Below are 17,865 nucleotides of genomic sequence, written 5' to 3'. Positions count from 1 at the left end.
GCGAATGGCTCGAAGCCATCGAGAGACGATAGTTAGAAAGCGAGCGACAGATGCAGGCCCTTCTCCAGGAAACAGCGAGACTGAGGGAAGAAAACGCTGTGTTGCGAATTCAGGCTTCGTCGACGGGGCCACCTCGTGGTCAGCGCTCGAGAGGCCAAGGAGCAAACTCAAGGCCTGAACCAGAGTCGATATACCCCGGAATTGCGGGGGCCATCCCCAAGTCGCGCAATGTTAGACCACAGGGCCGACACACGCCCATGCACCAAGCTCCCTAGGAGGAAAGCTCAGACTCCACCCGTCTCTCGTCAAAGAGACAGCGTGACAAGAGACCCCAGTTGTCAGACGTGATGCGCGCGAGGCTAGGCCCACAAGAACCTAGGAAGACAAGACCGCCGGTAGCCACAACCTGGGGAGCACACCCCGACCCCCTGGTCACTCCCATGGTGCAGAACGTCTTCTCGCACCAAGCAGTACGCCAAGCTGGGAGAAACCCCCTAAATGAGCCACCCACTGGCTCCATCAGCAAAAGACTGGACGACATGCTCTCCACGCCCTTTTGCTCGCATATTATTCATTACGACCCCCCAAGGGGATTTATTGTGCCTAAGTTCTCCACCTACGATGGGTCCAGCGACCCCTTCGACCATATCATGCATTACCGACAACTCATGACTCTCAATATAGGCAACGACGTGCTACTATGCAAAGTATTCCCCGCCAACCTACAAGGACAGGCTCTCTCATGGTTTCACCGCCTACCCCCTAACTCTGTTGATAATTTCAAAGACCTGTCGGAAGCCTTTGTGGGACAATACTTATGCTCTGCGCGACATAAACAGAACATCAGCACTCTGCAAAACATAAAAATGCAGGAGAACGAGTCATTGAGGGAGTTCGTGAAGCGGTTTGGTCAGGCTGTGTTACAAGTAGAGGCTTACAGCATGGATGTTGTCCTGCAAATCTTCAAGCAAAGTATCTGTCCAGGCACCCCATTCTTCGAATCGATCGCTAAGAAGCCTCCTACGTCGATGGACGACTTGTTCCGGCGCGCGAGCAAATACTCAATGCTCGAAGATGACGTCCGAGCAGCCACCCAACAAACCTTGGTTGCCGGACAAGCATTCAGAAGTGGTACGGAAAGAAGTGCCAAACCCCCTGACCGGCTAAGGCCGTTCGATCGAAGGCAGGGGGAACAGAGCCGTCCGGAACGACCGCCCCTCACACCCCTCTCCATATCCTAGGAGAAGCTCCTCCCTATGATCCAAGACCTGTCCGACTTCAGGTGGCCCGAACCCCTCAGAGCGGACCCGGCCCGAAGGGATCATAGTAAGAAGTGTGTCTACCATAAGGAGCACGGCCACACTATGGAGGCATGCAAGAGCCTCCATTACTTGGTGGGAAAGATCATAAAGGCGGGGCATTTGAAACAATACCTCCGCCTCAGACACCAGAGTTAGACACACTTCCTGAGATCACAACTCAGGAACCCCCAGGAACCCAGCTGCCCCCAAAGCCGTAATAAACTATATCCACGGAGGACCACTGGATGAGGAGTACGACTCCAAACGAAAGAAACAGAGGTGTTGTGGGCAGCATCGGTACGTGAGTGCGTCAATTCCATACGACATGGGATAACCGGTGGGGGCCCCCGACCCATAGAAGGGACAATCATTTTCCCCCCAGTAGACCCCACGCAAATATTATAGCCTCACAGCGACGCCCTCATCCTATCCTTAGGGATGGGGGACTTCGACGTGAGGCGCATCCTGATTGACCCAGGCAGCTCGGTCGATCTCTTGCAAGCGTCGGTAATTATCCAAATGGGACGCGATCTGTCCAGCCTCGAAAACCCTGGGCGAATCTTGTCCGGATTCAATGGAGCGGCAACTACTTCCTTGGGAGATGTTGTGCTGCCGGTCCAAGCAGGCCCAGTCACTCTCAATGTACAATTTTCAGTGGTACAAGATTTATCACCCTTCAATGCTATCTTGGGGCGCACATGGCTGCACTACATGAAAGTCATCCCCTCTACATACCATCAAATGGTAAGCTTTCTCACTGAAGATGGGCAAATCGACCTGCACGGCAGCCAGTTAGCCGCTCGCCAATGCTATCAGATAGTGAAAGAAGTAGGAACCAGCCAGGAGGATAGATCCCTTCCTGAGCCCCCCCCCCCCTCATTCCCCCCGCACTTGACCAATAGCAATTACTAAGTCCGGCGGACAAAGATCCACCAGCAGCGGATCCCTTACAGGCAATCCAGATTTCTGAAGAAAGTGCTCACCTCACTCATATCAGTTCCCTCTTAACACCGGAAGAGGCCAAAAGCATCTAAGATGCCCTCCAACAAAGCCATGACGTTTTTGCATGGGCGCATTTTGATATGAAGAGAATTCACCCCTCCATCGCCTCTTATAGGTTTAACGTTTTGCCAACAGCAAGACCCGTCCGACAGAGGGTCAGACGTTTCCACCCGGATAGGCAAAAGGTTATCAGGGATGAGATTGACAAGTTGCTGGAGTCCGGATTCATTAGAGAGGTGGAATATCCGGACTGACTAGCAAATGTGGTAGTAGTACCCAAAAAGGGAGGCAAGTGGCGGATGTGCGTCGATTACACCAACCTCAATAATGCATGTCCAAAAGACAATTTCCCTCTGCCGCGAATAGACCAAATTGTAGACTCCACCGCCGGACAGGGAATGCTCTCTTTTTTGGATGCCTTCTCCGGATACCACCAAATCCCCATGGCCCCAGTTGACGAAGAAAAGACAGCCTTTATAACGCCGCATGGACTTTATTGCTACAAAGTCATGTCATTCGGACTCAAAAACGCTGGCGCCACTTATCAGAGACTGATGACGAAAATTTTCAAACCTTTAGTCGGCCGCACAGTGGAAGTATACGTCGATGATATCGTGGTTAAAAGCAAAACCCGAGTGGAACATGCCCTCCACTTGCAAGAAGTCTTCCAACTCTTAAGGAATTACGACATGAAATTGAATCCGTCTAAATGCGCTTTTGGCGTGAGTGCTGGCAAATTCTTGGGATTTGTGGTCAGCCAAAGGGGGATAGAGGTTAGCCCGGATCAAGTTAAGGCAGTCATGGAGACACCGCCCCCCAGGAACAAAAAGGAGTTGCAACGCCTTACAAGCAAGCTCGCCGCGCTAGGACGTTTTATAGCCCGCTTCACTAATGAATTCCGACCCTTCTTCCTCGCAATACGAAAAGTCGGCGCGAGCGGGTGGACGGACAACTGCCAGAGCGCTTTCGAAAAAATCAAGCACTACCTCAGGCAACCGCCCATTCTAACCAGCCCCCTCCCTAAAGAAAAATAGTATATGTATCTGGCTGTTTCAAAATGAGCAATCAGCGCCGTTCTATTCCGCTGCCCCTCGCACAAGGAGCAGAGACCTATTTACTACGTCAGCAGAGCGTTGGCGGACGTAGAAACAAGGTATTCAAAGATGGAGTTAACGGCCTTGGCCCTTCGAAGTGCCGGCCAGAAGCTTCGCCCTTACTTCCAAGCCCACCCGGTGGTCGTGTTGACCGACCAGCCCCTTCGCAACATCCTGCACAAGCCGGACTTCACCGGGAAAATGCTTCAATGGGCCATAAAGTTGAGCGAGTATGGAATTGAATTCCAACCTCGGTTGTCCATGAAAGGGCAGGTAATGGCTGACTTTGTGCTAGAATACTCCCAAAGGCCTGCCCAACACAGAGAACCAAGCGGAGAAGAGTGGTGGACTTTGCAGGTTGATGGAGCCTCCAGGTCATCAGGATCCGGGGTAGGGCTCCTGTTGCAATCCCAACAGGAGAACAGCTGGAGCAAGCTATCCGACTGGGATTCTCCGAGTCTAACAATGAAGCCGAGTATGAAGCCATCCTATCCGGGTTGGACCTCGCCCTGGCTCTGTCTGTCTCCAGGCTTCAGATCTATAGTGATTCCCAACTCGTGGTAAGACACGTCCAGAAAGAGTACGAAGCTAAGGATGAGTGCATGACGAGATATCTGACTAAAGTAAGGGACACCCTGCAACAGTTCACCGAATGGACAATCGAAAAAATTAAACGAACTGAAAATGGACGTGCCGACGCCCTGGCAGGCATAGCCGCTTCCCTTCCCATCAAAGAAGCCATATTATTGCCTATATATGTGCAAACCAACCCCTCTGTCGCGGAAGCCTCCACTTGCAATACCATCGAGGCAAACCAAGCAGACGACCAAGACTGGACGGAAGCCATCATAAAATATCTCCGGACAAGCACTTTGCCCGAAGAGCCCAAGCAAGCACATAAGACCCGGGTACAAGCCGCCCGTTTCACCCTGATTGGGTTGCACTTGTACAAGCGGTCCTTTACAGGCCCCAACCTTAGGTGCCTAAACCACTCGGAAGCCCTGTATGTGCTGGCTGAGTTACATGAGGGAGTGTGTGGAAACCACTCGGGGGACAGAACCTTGGCGCACCGGGCGCATTCACAAGGCTATTATTGGCCTATGATGAAAAAAGATGCGGCAACCTATGTCAAGAAATGCGACAAGTGTCAAAGGCATGCCCCCATACCGCATGTGCCGTCGAAGATGTTAAAGCCAATTTCTGGCCCCTGGCCCTTTGCGCAGTGGGGCATAGACATAGTAGGACCCCTACCAACCGCAGCTGCCCAGAAAAAATTCTTGCTCGTTGCCACGAATTACTTCAGTAAATGGGTGGAAGCTGAAGCATACGCCAGCATCAAGGACAAAGATGTCACCAAGTTCGTATGGAAGAACATCATCTGCCACTTTGGAATCCCTCAGACTATTATAGCTGATAACGACCCGCAGTTTGATAGCATCACTTTCCGGAATTTCTGTGCGGAACTAAACATCCAGAATTTATACTCCACACCGCGTTATCCTCAAAGCAATGGGCAAGCAGAGGCCACAAACAAGACCCTAATAATTGCCTTAAAGAAGAGGCTCGAGCAAGCCAAAGGGAAGTGGGTGGAGGAGCTACCTGGTGTCCTGTGGGCTTATCGAACCACACCCGAATGGCCGATAGGAAACACTCCCTTTGCCCTCGCATATGGTATGGACGCAGTCATTCCTACAAAAATAGGGCTACCCACTATCCGGACCGAGGCAGGACTGCAGGACGATGCAAATGCGGAATTAGGAAGAAATTTGGACTAGGCGGACGAAGTAAGAGAGACCGCATCCATCCGGACGGCCGACTATCAACAAAGGGCAGCCGCTCACTACAACCGTAAGGTAAGGCCCAAGAGCTTCAAAAGCGGAACGCTAGTCCTCAGAAAGTTTTTTGAAAACACTGCTGAAATCGGAGCAGGAAAATTCCAAGCTAATTGGGAAGGCCCCTATATAGTATCGAAGACAAGTGAAAGTGGAGCTTATCATCTGCAAAAGCTAGACGGAACTCCACTGCTCCGACCATGGAATGTATCCAATCTCAAGCAATATTATCAATAAAAGGAAATGAAGAGTAAGGAAAAAAGGGACAGATGAAATGAAATGTATTTATAAGATAACTAACAAAGTGTCTTTTACAAAAAGCTGCCCCATACGCAGCAAAACAAAGAAAAAGTGTATAGTCAGCACAAAAAGGAAATCTCAGCTGGACGGACCCCCCAGGTGCCTCGTCCTCATCATCATAAGGGAAGGAAGGAGTATCATGTATGATTCCGTTCTTCTTCATACAGCAGCGGTAACCAAAGAAGTACATTTCGTCCGCTTGCCGCTGGTATTCCTCCTCCAAGGGATACCATGAAAAAACAATTCCTCAAGGGAACTTGTCTCTTCAAGAGACGAGTTCCCATGAAAAAAAATATATATATTTTTTTTAAAAAAATTCCCAAATTAAAAAAGGAAAAAAAAAAAAAAACAATTCCTCAAGGGAACTCATCTCTTTAAGAGATGAGTTCCCATGATAAAAATATATATATATTTTTAAAAAAGATTCCCAAATTAAAAAAGGAAAAAAAAAAAAAAACAATTCCTCAAGTTCCCATGAAAAAAAAAATCTTTTTTTTAAAAAAAATATTTTTTTAAAAAAAATTCCCAAATTATAAAAAAAAAAAAAAATTACTCAAGGGTGTGGGATCCTCCCTGAAAAGTGTCGCGTGGCCTCCTCTCCCTTGGCCACGCAGACGGCCTCCTTTCGACGCGTGGAATCATAGCTCATTCCACCCGGGTAGGAATTTCGTCCGGCTGGCGCCACTTTTCTCTGGACGTCTCACATCCGGAATTCTGCCCCGCCAACGTTCTACCTTATTCGAATGTCTCACAGCGCAATTCTATCCGACCGACATCCCACTTTCTCCAGATATCTCACAACCACAATTCTATCCGGTCGATATTCCACCTTCTCCGGATATTTCACATCCGGCGCCTGCCGTCGGATGGGAGAGGAGGACGATTCAACTTCCCCGGGCAGACATGTCCGGATCCTTCGGTAACGCTTATCCGGATAACATCCGTGGCCAGCGATTCAGCTTCCCCAGACAGCTTGGCTCGTCAGATACTTGCGATTTCCCTTGAGGAATTGTTTTTTTTTTTTTTTTTTTAATATAATTTGGGAATTTTTTAAAAATATATATATAAAATTTTTTTTTTTTCAAGAGACGAGTTCCCTTGAGTAATTTTTTTTTTAATATAATTTAGGAATTTAAAAATAAAAAAATAAAAAATTCAAGAGACGAGTTACCTTGAGGAATTTTTTTCATGTAGAGACAAGTTCCCTTGAGTAATTTTTTTTTTTTTTTTTATAATTTGGGAATTTTTTAAAAATTTTTTTTTTTTCATGGGAACTTGAGGAATTATTTTTTTTTCCTTTTTTAATTTGGGAATTTTTTTAAAAATATATATATATTTTTTTTCATGGGAACTCGTCTCTTGAAGAGACGAGTTCCCTTGATGAATTGTTTTTTTTTTTTTTTTAATTTGGGAATTTTTTTTTCATGTAGAGACGAGTTCCCTTGAGTAATTTTTTTTTTTTTTAATAATTTGAGAATTTTTTTTTTAAAAAAAAAAAAATTTCATGGGAACTTGAGGAATTTTTTTTTTTTTTTATAATTTGGGAATTTAAAAAAAAAAAAATTTTTTTTTCATGGGAACTCGTCTTTCCAAAAGAAGAGTTCCCTTGAGGAATTTTTTTATTTTTAATAATTTGGGAATTTTTTTTAAAAAAATATATTTTTTTTCATGGGAACTTGTCTCTTGAAGAGACGAGTTCCTCGAGGAATTTTTATTATTTTTTTTAAATTTGGGAATTTTTTTTAAAAAAAATATATATTTTTTTTCATGGGAACTCGTCTCTTGAAGAGACGATTTCCTTTTTGAAATTTTTTTAAAATCGTCTTTTGAAAAGACGATTTTGTCTTTTGAAATTTGAAAAGATGATTTTGATTTTAAAAAATAAATTATCCATTCACCCTTTCTCCTCTCTCCTAGGTGGCAAAAACTACCATATATTTGTAATAATTTTTTCTACTATAATAATTTAAGCATAACTTTTTTATATTATCGTACTATTGAGAAAAGTCCCCTAGATATATCTTTGGTCTTCGCTAGTCTAAAAGTCAATTTTATAATTAGAAATTATTTTTTAAAAATCTTATACTTCGTATAATGAAGACGTGGTAACTCAACTCCATTGTCCGTTGCGCGAATGTCCTCTCCCCACGTGACCACCTGCCCTTTCTTCATCAATAATTATGTTTCTTACAGTAAAATGCAGACAGCTGGCCAGCAATATTGTCCACATGTGCTCCATGTTTCGTCCATTCACAACACTGGGGGCGGGATGATTGAGCTTGGTGAAGGGCTGGCGTTTTACTTTCCATGCAATGGTGCTTGTAAAGTTGAAGGTTTTTTTTTTATTTTTTATTTTATTTTATTAATTATTGTTATTATTAACTTACTAAAATATCGATGTTCATGATATGATCAACTTATTTATATCTGTTCACACAACGTGACACTATTTTAGCGGCCCCACCCACCGAAAGCTTTTGACCATTCTCACAATTATTGTTAAGCTTTTTGTTATACTATTAGAAAAATATATATTCTAGCCATGGAAAGTGAGATATATGGAAAGGATAAGGTTGATGAGTCAGCTCATGATCTTAAGCTTTTTAACTTATATAAGGACATGTCCTTCAAGTATGGAATTGCAAAAGTGATTTTTTTTAGTGTGTAACACTTCAACGATCGAGTGATAGTAAAAGTGTAAAAAGATATGATTATTTGGTCGGTTTTCAAAGGAGAAATAAGGGAAAACTACAAACTTGTTTAGAAACGGTTTTCGAAAACAGTTTTATCGATAATAAAAAATATATTTAATAATTAAAAATTATTTTTTGTTTTCTATTTTGAAGAGTAGAAAATATAATATTTCTAAATAACGTTTTTTTAATTCTTTTTATATTATTTTCACTTATTTTTTAAAAGATTATTTTAAAAAATAATTATACAAATATGTAGAATAATTAAAAATAAAGTACTAGATTTAAAAATTATTTTTAAAACATCTTTAAAAAAACAAGTTAAAAACATTTAAAGTTCTCGGATTTTTGTTTTACAAAACATCGAAAAATTATTTTTAAAATCTGTTTCTAAAAACTATTTTTCAAAATTATTTTCGAAAACAATTATCAAACAGACCCTACATGATCATTTCATACTTGACTCAAAATCGAACTGATATTTTGTTGATAGAAAAATTGAATCATATTAAACTATGCTTAATTAAGGTTGGTTTGATTTCGTTTGGATGATTGGTTGAATATAAGTTAATTTAGACATTAAATTTAGTTTATTTTTAAAATTATTTGAAGCGAACTTGAAAAGTATATTTAAAATTTTTAGTCTAGAATGTAATGAGTATATTAAGAAATTAATTTAATGTCTAACAATCATAAATTACTTTAATAATATCTAATATAAAAAATTAATTAAATATTAAACAATTATATATAAATCTTAGAATTTGGTTCAACTCAACTTTTATTGGTAAGGAGACAAGAAAATCACAAATGGAATAAATGAAGTTGGTTTTAAAAATTCCCAAATGAACTGGCCTTTATGGTTATTGAAAATTGACCGTTATAATCGATTTGGATTGGTTTAGATTAAATTTTTCATTTTTGATTTTACTTACATCCTTAATCATTGGTATTAAAAATATATTTGATAATATGATACATAATAAAAGAAAGTAATGTTCCAAAAACCCTTTTGAAGTGTTATTAAAATGATTTTTAAATTTTGTATATAATATCTTATTTTTGTAAGTAGACGCTTTTGATCTTTTCAAAGTCATACTTCTCTAGGCATTCTTAATCAACATGATTTGCTAAGCCGAGTATAAAATGAATAGAGGTCCCTCATCAATAGACAGAATGAAGATTCCTCCTCACATGATGCTGCGCCTACGCTTTCTCCTCATCAATAAACAAGTATTTTTGCAGCCAAATTCGCACAGCCTTGCCAGAGCTGCAGCTTTTACAAGTCTCCCCCTTCCTCTGTAGATATGTCCTAGTGTGTCCATAATTAGCTCCTTTTCTCTTCATCCACACCACTCAGAGGGCTGAAGTTATTCAGTTAGGCGAAGGGCTGGTATGTCCCATGTTCCATGCAATTTAGGTGATGTTTGCTTTTAAGAGTTAGAGATTTAATTTGTTTCTAGTTTAAACCTATTTTCTTTCCCTTTCACTGAAGGCATACAGACATGTAAAACATGGTTTCGGCAATAGAAATCAATCATCCTCTGCCATCTTTTAAGTCTTTTAAGACTAATTTTCTCAGGCCTACTATTGTGTCCAATTGATTCAATGATTTTCTGTCCCTTCAAACATCTTCTTTAATGTCATAAAATAGTTAAAACTCACCGAATTTGTAATGTTTAAATGATTTGATTAGATGTTTCCCAGACGCAACATTCAGTACCTCCACTGCATTTACTCTTTGACGGGTTACATAATTAATTTATGTACTAAATTTTGAACATCAAGAACCATACATTTTTCCACCACTGACAAAGAGTACCCATCTCACATTTATTGTTATTTATTAAGCTTTATGTTCTATTATGGAGACCCTTTGGCAGCTGTTAGTAAGAGACCAGGCGATAGAGACAAGTCCTTTGGACTGTTAAAGACGATTGAAGTCCTGAATCAAATTGTCATCACACATTATTTGTTTCTCTTTTCTCATCTAATTATCTCTAAAATTTAGCATATTTTAGTTGATTTTAAGCTTATGCTGCAGAGCAAGCATGGAAGTTGAAGGCGTTGCCCCTAATATGATGGCTGGTGAAGGTGTCCCAAGCATAATCCCGAATAAAAGCGGCGATGATTTTCCCCAGATAACCCCGGCTATAACCCCCAATAAGAGCGGTGATGTTTTTCCCCAGATAACCCCAGCTATAATCCCAACTGTAGTGCCAACTTCAATAGTTCGTGAAGTTCTTACCGAAGGCAACTATGCATATTGGGGAACTTGTGTAAAACGGTATTTGGTGGGTCAAGGTCTCTGGGAAGTTTGCAGGATGAGCTGCAAGATTCCTGATAAAGAACAAGATCCAGTGGCATATTCAGAGTGGAAAAAGAAGAATTCCGTGGCTTTACATGCCATTCAAATTTCTTGCAGTCGAGAGATACTTTCTCAGATCAGGGAAATCAAGTTTGCGAACCACGCGTGGGACTTTTTGAAGCGAAACGCCAACCCAACCCTCTATTTCGACGAAGTCGATCGCTTAGATGAACAGTCACCTCCTGCGGCAGCCTCAACTGGTAAAGTGCCTCTCCTCTTCCTCAAGTAAAAAATAATAATACCTCTATATATGATTATCACAGACTATTATACACATGAATGGGATGCTTATGGAGAAAACTTGGGATAAGATTGGGTCCGGATTAGACACTTTGGTGGATGGGTTTCAGTTTACCCAGCATGAGGCCAGGATTGTTTGTCACGAATAGTGGTCTTATTCTCCCAACTGCTTCTGATTCTTAAAGCCATATGATCTCCCAATTCGGAGGATTCTCAAACCTATGAAGCATTATCCTCTATTTAAAGCATTTGATTAGTGGGATAAGATCGACTCCACCCCTTACAGTAATATCCACAGGGCTACTGGATATTCAAATAGAATTAGAATTTAACACAAGATGTCATTCAATGACCTGGGTGTGATATTAGAAGTACTTGTACTATGTATATTTTACAAAAAAAAAAAAAAACCTTTACTCAAATTTATTATTTAGGCATGAAAACTTGAGGCCCGCTAACTCTTTGTCCTAGAAACTCCTACCATTTGGGGTTCATTTCCAGTAGCCCCAGAGCCCAACACCCAATCTCAAGGCTGCCCGCTATTCATCCATAGAGGAAATGCAACTGAGGCTGTAATTAGGCCTGAGCAGTTGTACCTGACGAACAATAGAGTAGATTCTTGGCTGGATTGTTAATTAATTTTTTGCACTACAATGCTGAACAGATTGATAGCAATTAACAAGAAGAAAACTGCCTGCAGGGAACGCTGACTTCTCTCAGTATGAGAAGTTTGAGCAGGCATTGGACCGTGGTAGCTGGAGCGATATCGAATCCTTCCTTAATTCAAATCCGGATGCAGTGAGAGCAAGGATTTCGCCAACAGGCCTGACCCCGCTTCATGTCGCAGCTCTTGCTGGACATGTAAAGGTTGTGGAGAAGTTGGTGGACAAACTGAATCCAGAAGACTTAGAAGAAAAAGAGGATCTGCTAGGGTGCACACCACTTGCTTTAGCTGCATCAGATGGAATCACTGAAATAGCGCAGTCCATGATTAGAAAGAACAGGACATTGGCCAACATTTCAGATGGCGATAAAATCCTCCCAGTTGTGCTTGCTTGTAACCGAGGCAAAAGAGAAATGACATGTTTTCTCTACTTTCACACTGGACAAGAGGAGCTAGCTCCAGCAAATGGCAAAAATGGTGCAACGCTTCTTAGTTATTGTATTGCTTCCAAATTCTTAGGTAGGGGAGAATGAATATTCCAACCATTGTTGAGGTAAGAAATCTATCTTTACCCTAAATAATTCTCATACCCTCTTTTGTTTGTCTATACGCACACTCCAATTCCATAGATATTGCTTTGGATATCCTCGAGAAGTACCCAAGTTTGGCTGTGACTTTGGATATGGATAGTCTTATCCCCCTCTATGTATTGGGTCAAACGCCTTCTTTGTTCAAGAGTGGAAGTCAGCTTTGGTTTTGGCAGCATTGGATATACTTATGTGAGTACATCTTCAACTTTATTTTCTTGAAAACGATATAGATGGATAAAGTACTGTTCTTACTCTCTCAATAGAGTCTCGTCAATAACACTATTCAAATAGAATGATCATGCACTATCCAAAAATTAACTATTACCGACCCACTTAGATTTATTTTTACGATGGATTTAAACTATTACAAATTTATGACACACTTACTTTGTTGCAAATTGAATTATTGTTACTTATATATAACTATTTATTGATGGTAATTACAACAACAAATACTTATCAATAAAAATATTATTATGATGAATTTAAACTATTGCAAATATTTAACAAATATACTTTGTCGTAAAAACAATTTAGTCATAGAAAACAAGTAAATTTTCATAAACAATTTTTTTAATAAAAATTACTACGTACTTATTAAAATAGTGTTATTATAATGAATAATAATAGCACACATAATTTGTTCCAAAAGTAATTGTTGTATTATGAATATGAAATCTTTTCATCATAATTGTATGATAAATATGATCTAGCTCATTTATTTTTTTAGTTTCAACAATATTTATTGAGAACATGGTTTTTTTTTAATCATAATAGTTTTAACATTTTAATATTTTTTAATTACTTTTTTATTGTTCATTTTAGAAAGAAATTAATGAAATATTGTTTATATATATATATATATATATCAATTTTTTACAAATCGGAGACTATTCTGACACAAAATATCGGTAAAATAAAAATTGATCAAAACTTGTAAAAATGTTGAGATAAATTCTAAATAAATGATATAACAAGTAATAATAAAAATTTTGAGGTTATTTTATTAAAAAAAATAATATATATATATATATATAATTTGAGACATTTAATAATAATATTCAAAATTTAAAATATATTTTAGAGAGATTTATCTAATTTAAATATATTCAATAATATAAAAGAAATGATAATACATGTAAAAGTATTTTTTATTTTAAAATGTTGATAATTTTATTTGGAAATTTATTTTTAATTATTATACAAAATACACAAGAATTAAGATTAATTAATTTATTATGATTTTATTTTAATTAATTTATAATATATATATATATATATATATATATATTCTTTATATTTCAAATAACAAAGTTGACTTTGGGTATAATTGCTTCCTATCAAATTTTAGGTTATTGAATTATCTAAAAGCAACAAATAGTGTATATTAATTAGAAAAAGTAAATTTTTTAACCTGTAATGTAGTGCTAAATTTTAATTGAATTATTCTCCTTAGTTTATGGTGGACTATAGAGTTGAAAAAAACATGCAAACGATTACATAATTGAAGATAAATAATGAATAAGAATTAAAAAAATATTTTCTTTAATTCATTACCCTTATTCAAATATTACAAAATATTTTATTTATAGATACCTATTCTAAATAAAATTGGAACTCCTAACAATATATAACTACTTAAATAAAAAAAAAAAAAAAATCACTCAAAATAAAATATTTTCTTTAAATTTTAGAGGCTCAAGCTGATTCTAGTTTTTAGAAACTTTTTATATCTAGTTTAAGTTTCCAACATTTTATATGTCTCCATCACCATCACATAAGAAAGATCTTAGCTCATTTGTTTCATTTTTGAGACATGAATGACAAATTATATTGATTTTGCTAATCTTTCATGTAAGGCGTAACTATAAACATAGATCGCGCCTCGGATTGGGTTCGAGTAAACGTCGTTGACGACAACACACATTCACGAGATGTCAGGAATAATACTGAAACAGGTATGTCACAAGCACAAACCGATCACTTTAATGTTGTAATTGTGATCTCACCTACATAATGCTGTATCATGAAACTATAAATTATGTTCCACATACTAATTTTGTATCATGAAACTAAGCTGGATAGACATTGAAGGTTACTTCAAGAACAGTTCAAGAGTCTTTTCAGAAAGATGTTTAGAAAGTCATTTATTTATGAAGGAATAAATTTATTTGTGAACAGAGTTGATGTTAATTAATAATTCATAGAAAAAATTCATTTTCCATGTTAATTTACTAGTTATACTAAATAGATATTATGATAAAATTTTCTATGAAACACTACAAATCCATTTATTTGTTATTTTGTTATGTAACATTAGTCATCTTTGTAAGGTCATTGGTAAGTGAGATTTTAGGATAAAATGAATAAGCATATTTTAAAAATTGCTAAAGTTAATTGTCCTTTTATTTTTATTTTTATTTTTTGCATATATGATTTAGAGAAATAACAATAGAAATAAGAAATTGTTGTTGAAAAAGGGTTTTATGGATTGGAGATGATTGGAAGGAAAGTAACATGTCAAGGCTTCAGAGAAAAGCATAGTACATTAGGAGTAGACTCGGAGATCAAATGGGTTCAAGAGCTCTTAGAAGGGTCAGCGACCAAAGTGACCCAAGCCTACTCTTCTGGCTGTTGTATATGGATAAAAACTGAACCCTTCATATAAAAACCCAAGGGTGAATCATATTGATCAATCAGGCCCAAGACAACAGGAGGCAACCATAGGCCTATGTTAGTCTTCGAATTTAAATTTCCTTTCTTGTGGTGACACATTATGTTAGATGGTTACCAGTCCCTTAATGAGGATATATGCCCCTCCTCTCAATTCATTGAAGTGGGTTCAATGCATATAGAGTCCATCTTGTTGCAATTGACGAGCTTCCAATCTTAACACCAAAGCATGGACTTACTTAAAAAACCCGAGTAGCAAGGCCAAGCCTAACATTGAGATATATTAAGTTGGCATAAGACTTCCACAACTCTGTTTTAACTTAGGTAGATGTGATAGCACTAAGGTGTCACAATCCAAGTAAGATGTTTTCTAGGGAGGTAAAAGATGATGCAGAGAGGTCACAAAGGAGACTATTTGGAGGAGCCCCTCCAAAAATGGAAAGAGATGTCTTCAAGAGTCGCCCATAAATTGCCTTTATTTGGGGTGGAGGGTATGAGTCAACGCCGTAGGAGGCACTTAGACACACCATATAGGAGGGTTAGGGGTGCCTTTGTGCATTAACAAATGATTTAGAAAGAGTGATTGATCACTCCCCTCCTCTAAACATAGGGTTCATATGGGAATCTTGAAAATCGCCTCCACAATCTATTGAAGGAGTGGCTCCTACCTTGTGCATGAGGGAAAGCACTATCCTTCTTGAAAACACCCTTCCATTTGGAGGTGATAGGTGCACTCCCCTTGTATTCAGGATGATGGGTATGACCTTATACCAAGTATGACTTTGAGCTTGTTTGATAGTGATTCAAAGCACTCAAAACCTTGTAAATAGACAACCATTGAGCATAAGTAGCATTACACTAAGAATTCTTTTATTATGTATGTCAATACACTAACATTTCAAATTTTTGTTGCAGTGCTACATCAATTAATGCATGGGTTGGTTTCATATCCACTAAAACTTCTTGGTACGATACAAAAAATATTAATTTGGGTTCCTTGCTCCTGACTCCTCAGTCTTCTTCAATCTTAATTAAGTCTATTTTGATTAATGACCTAGGAATCAAAAGCATACGTGCTCAAAAGTTGAGGCATGCTCAAGCCGTCAAACTGCTACAAGGCATTTGTACTGAATTACGAAATATAAAACCTGACAGGGTCCTTGGGTATCGAGTGCACCAAGCAGTCATCCAGGCTGTCAAGAAAGGGAATGTTGAATTTGTCACTAGGATGATTAAATCTATTCCTGAGTTAGTGTGGAACGGTGATATAAATGATAGAAACATATTTTCCATTGCAATTTTGAACCGTCAAGAAAAGATTTTCAACCTTTTACATGGTCTTACTAATGTAAAGAAGATGAAAGTGACATCTGCTGATGATAGGTTTGGCAACAACATGCTACATTTGGCTGCGATGTTAGCCCCATCGGATCAACTTGATGGTATCTCAGGTGCTGCTCTACAGATGCAAAGAGAACTACAATGGTTTAAGGTCAACATCTTTTCACCTTACGCCTCTCATAAAATAATTCATATTTTCTCTTTGTCTATATATGTATTTTATCTATCTAAATATTCTATTTTGAAACACTAAGATACCATCTGCGGTCTCCTCATTCCCTTTCCGGAACTACTCTAAAACTTACCCCTTAATATGGCAAGTTCCATGTTAGTCCTGCTTCCTATGAATTTTCAAGAACTGTGTCTATTATTAACGTGCTTTGGGTGTAAGAGAAAATAAATAAAGAAAAGAAAGGAAGAAATATCCCATCATTTTTTTTCATTTTCTCATTGGTGTTTAATCAATTGTTTTCTACAAATGTTAATGTGAGTAGCATACAATTATTTTTCCAATTATTTAAGGTGAATATCTAAGCTTCCCATGTCTTCATACCTCCAATCCCCTGCCTTTTTTTCCTTAGCTTTTATACAACAAATCAAGTATTCACTTGCATTTTAGTAGCATCCTTTTCAAATTTTTGATGATATTATTGTAGGAGGTGGAAAGTATTGTGCCGCCAATATGCAAGGACGTTCTAAACTCAGATGGAAAAAAGCCCAGTGAGGTGTTCTCTCAGCAACATGCAAACTTGGTAAAAGAAGGGGAGAAATGGATGAAGGAGATAGCAACATCTAGTTCATTTGTAGCTGCTCTCATTGTTACCATTATGTTTGCTGCAGCCTTTACTATTCCCGGGGGTAACAATGACAAAGGCGCTCCCATATTCTTGGACGATCCCTTGTTCATGGTTTTTATAATATCGGATTCAATCTCACTCTTTTCTGCTACTACTTCAGTGTTGATGTTCCTGGGAATCCTGACATCACAATATGCAGAAAACAAATTCCTCACGCGGTTGCCCACAAAGCTGATAATTGGCCTTTCGACCCTTTTCATCTGTATTGCAGCCATGATGATAGCCTTCTGTGCTGCCCTTGCTATTTTACTAAAGAAAAGTTCAACCAAAGTGGTTATGATCCCGATTATTTTACTTGCCTGTGTTCCGGTGACCCTATTTGCATTATTGCAATTTCCCCTTCTTGTTAATATTTTCATTTCCACATATGGGCCAGGCATCTTCGATAGGAATATACAACGTTGGTACTAGGTATGGCCTTTCAATATGTTATTACCTAATGCATGTCCTTTATTAGCCTGTTCAGTAATATATTTTATTTTAAGGTGCATGTAAAAATCACACAAGTTTTATTCTATATTACCTCAATTCTATGCATTGCCCTTATATGTATCTTTTGTAATGTGTGAAGTCTAGTGTGAAATTCTGTAACTAAAACTTTTAATTATATGATTTATGCAGTTTATGTACAAAGTATTATCAATTTTTGAAGTTACTCTACAAGTGCTCTTATTGTGTTTAGATTGGACACATAGATACCAAAGATAACTAGATGGAGGACTAGTGACTCCTCAGCTTGAAGCAATTCACCCTACCCACTTGGAAAGTATGCACCACCAAATCAATGTGTTATATGTGTTATATGTGTTAGCATAGCTTCAGGCTTGCTTGAAGCCGGCGACATTTTTCATAGTGCACTTTTCTAATCTTCCAATATCTAATTTTGAGAAGTTGGTAATGAGTTGCTAAT

At 38.4% G+C, this 17,865-nt stretch overlaps 2 protein-coding genes across 2 annotated transcripts; both read left to right on the top strand.

Annotated features, from left to right (window-relative positions):
• Positions 1-539: 539 nt before the first annotated feature.
• LOC132254885 (uncharacterized) lies at positions 540-1,241 on the top strand. The gene has a single exon (XM_059741895.1). The coding sequence runs from the start codon at positions 540-542 to the stop codon at positions 1,239-1,241; it is 702 nt and encodes a 233-aa protein (XP_059597878.1).
• An 8,211-nt stretch (positions 1,242-9,452) lies between these two features.
• LOC100260956 (uncharacterized) lies at positions 9,453-17,517 on the top strand. The gene is made up of 8 exons (XM_019224635.2): positions 9,453-9,615; positions 10,267-10,790; positions 11,531-12,013; positions 12,124-12,273; positions 13,944-14,042; positions 15,673-15,723; positions 15,816-16,249; positions 16,755-17,517. Exons 2-8 carry the CDS (start codon positions 10,274-10,276, stop codon positions 17,364-17,366), a joined length of 2,346 nt encoding a protein of 781 aa, XP_019080180.1. The 5' UTR covers positions 9,453-9,615; positions 10,267-10,273; the 3' UTR covers positions 17,367-17,517.
• Positions 17,518-17,865: the final 348 nt, after the last annotated feature.

Source organism: Vitis vinifera, chromosome 13 (genome assembly GCF_030704535.1).
Source record: "Vitis vinifera cultivar Pinot Noir 40024 chromosome 13, ASM3070453v1".
Lineage (NCBI taxonomy): Eukaryota > Viridiplantae > Streptophyta > Magnoliopsida > Vitales > Vitaceae > Vitis > Vitis vinifera.
The sequence above is the reverse complement of the archived record's forward strand: the minus strand, read 5'-3'. Positions and strand labels throughout refer to the sequence as shown.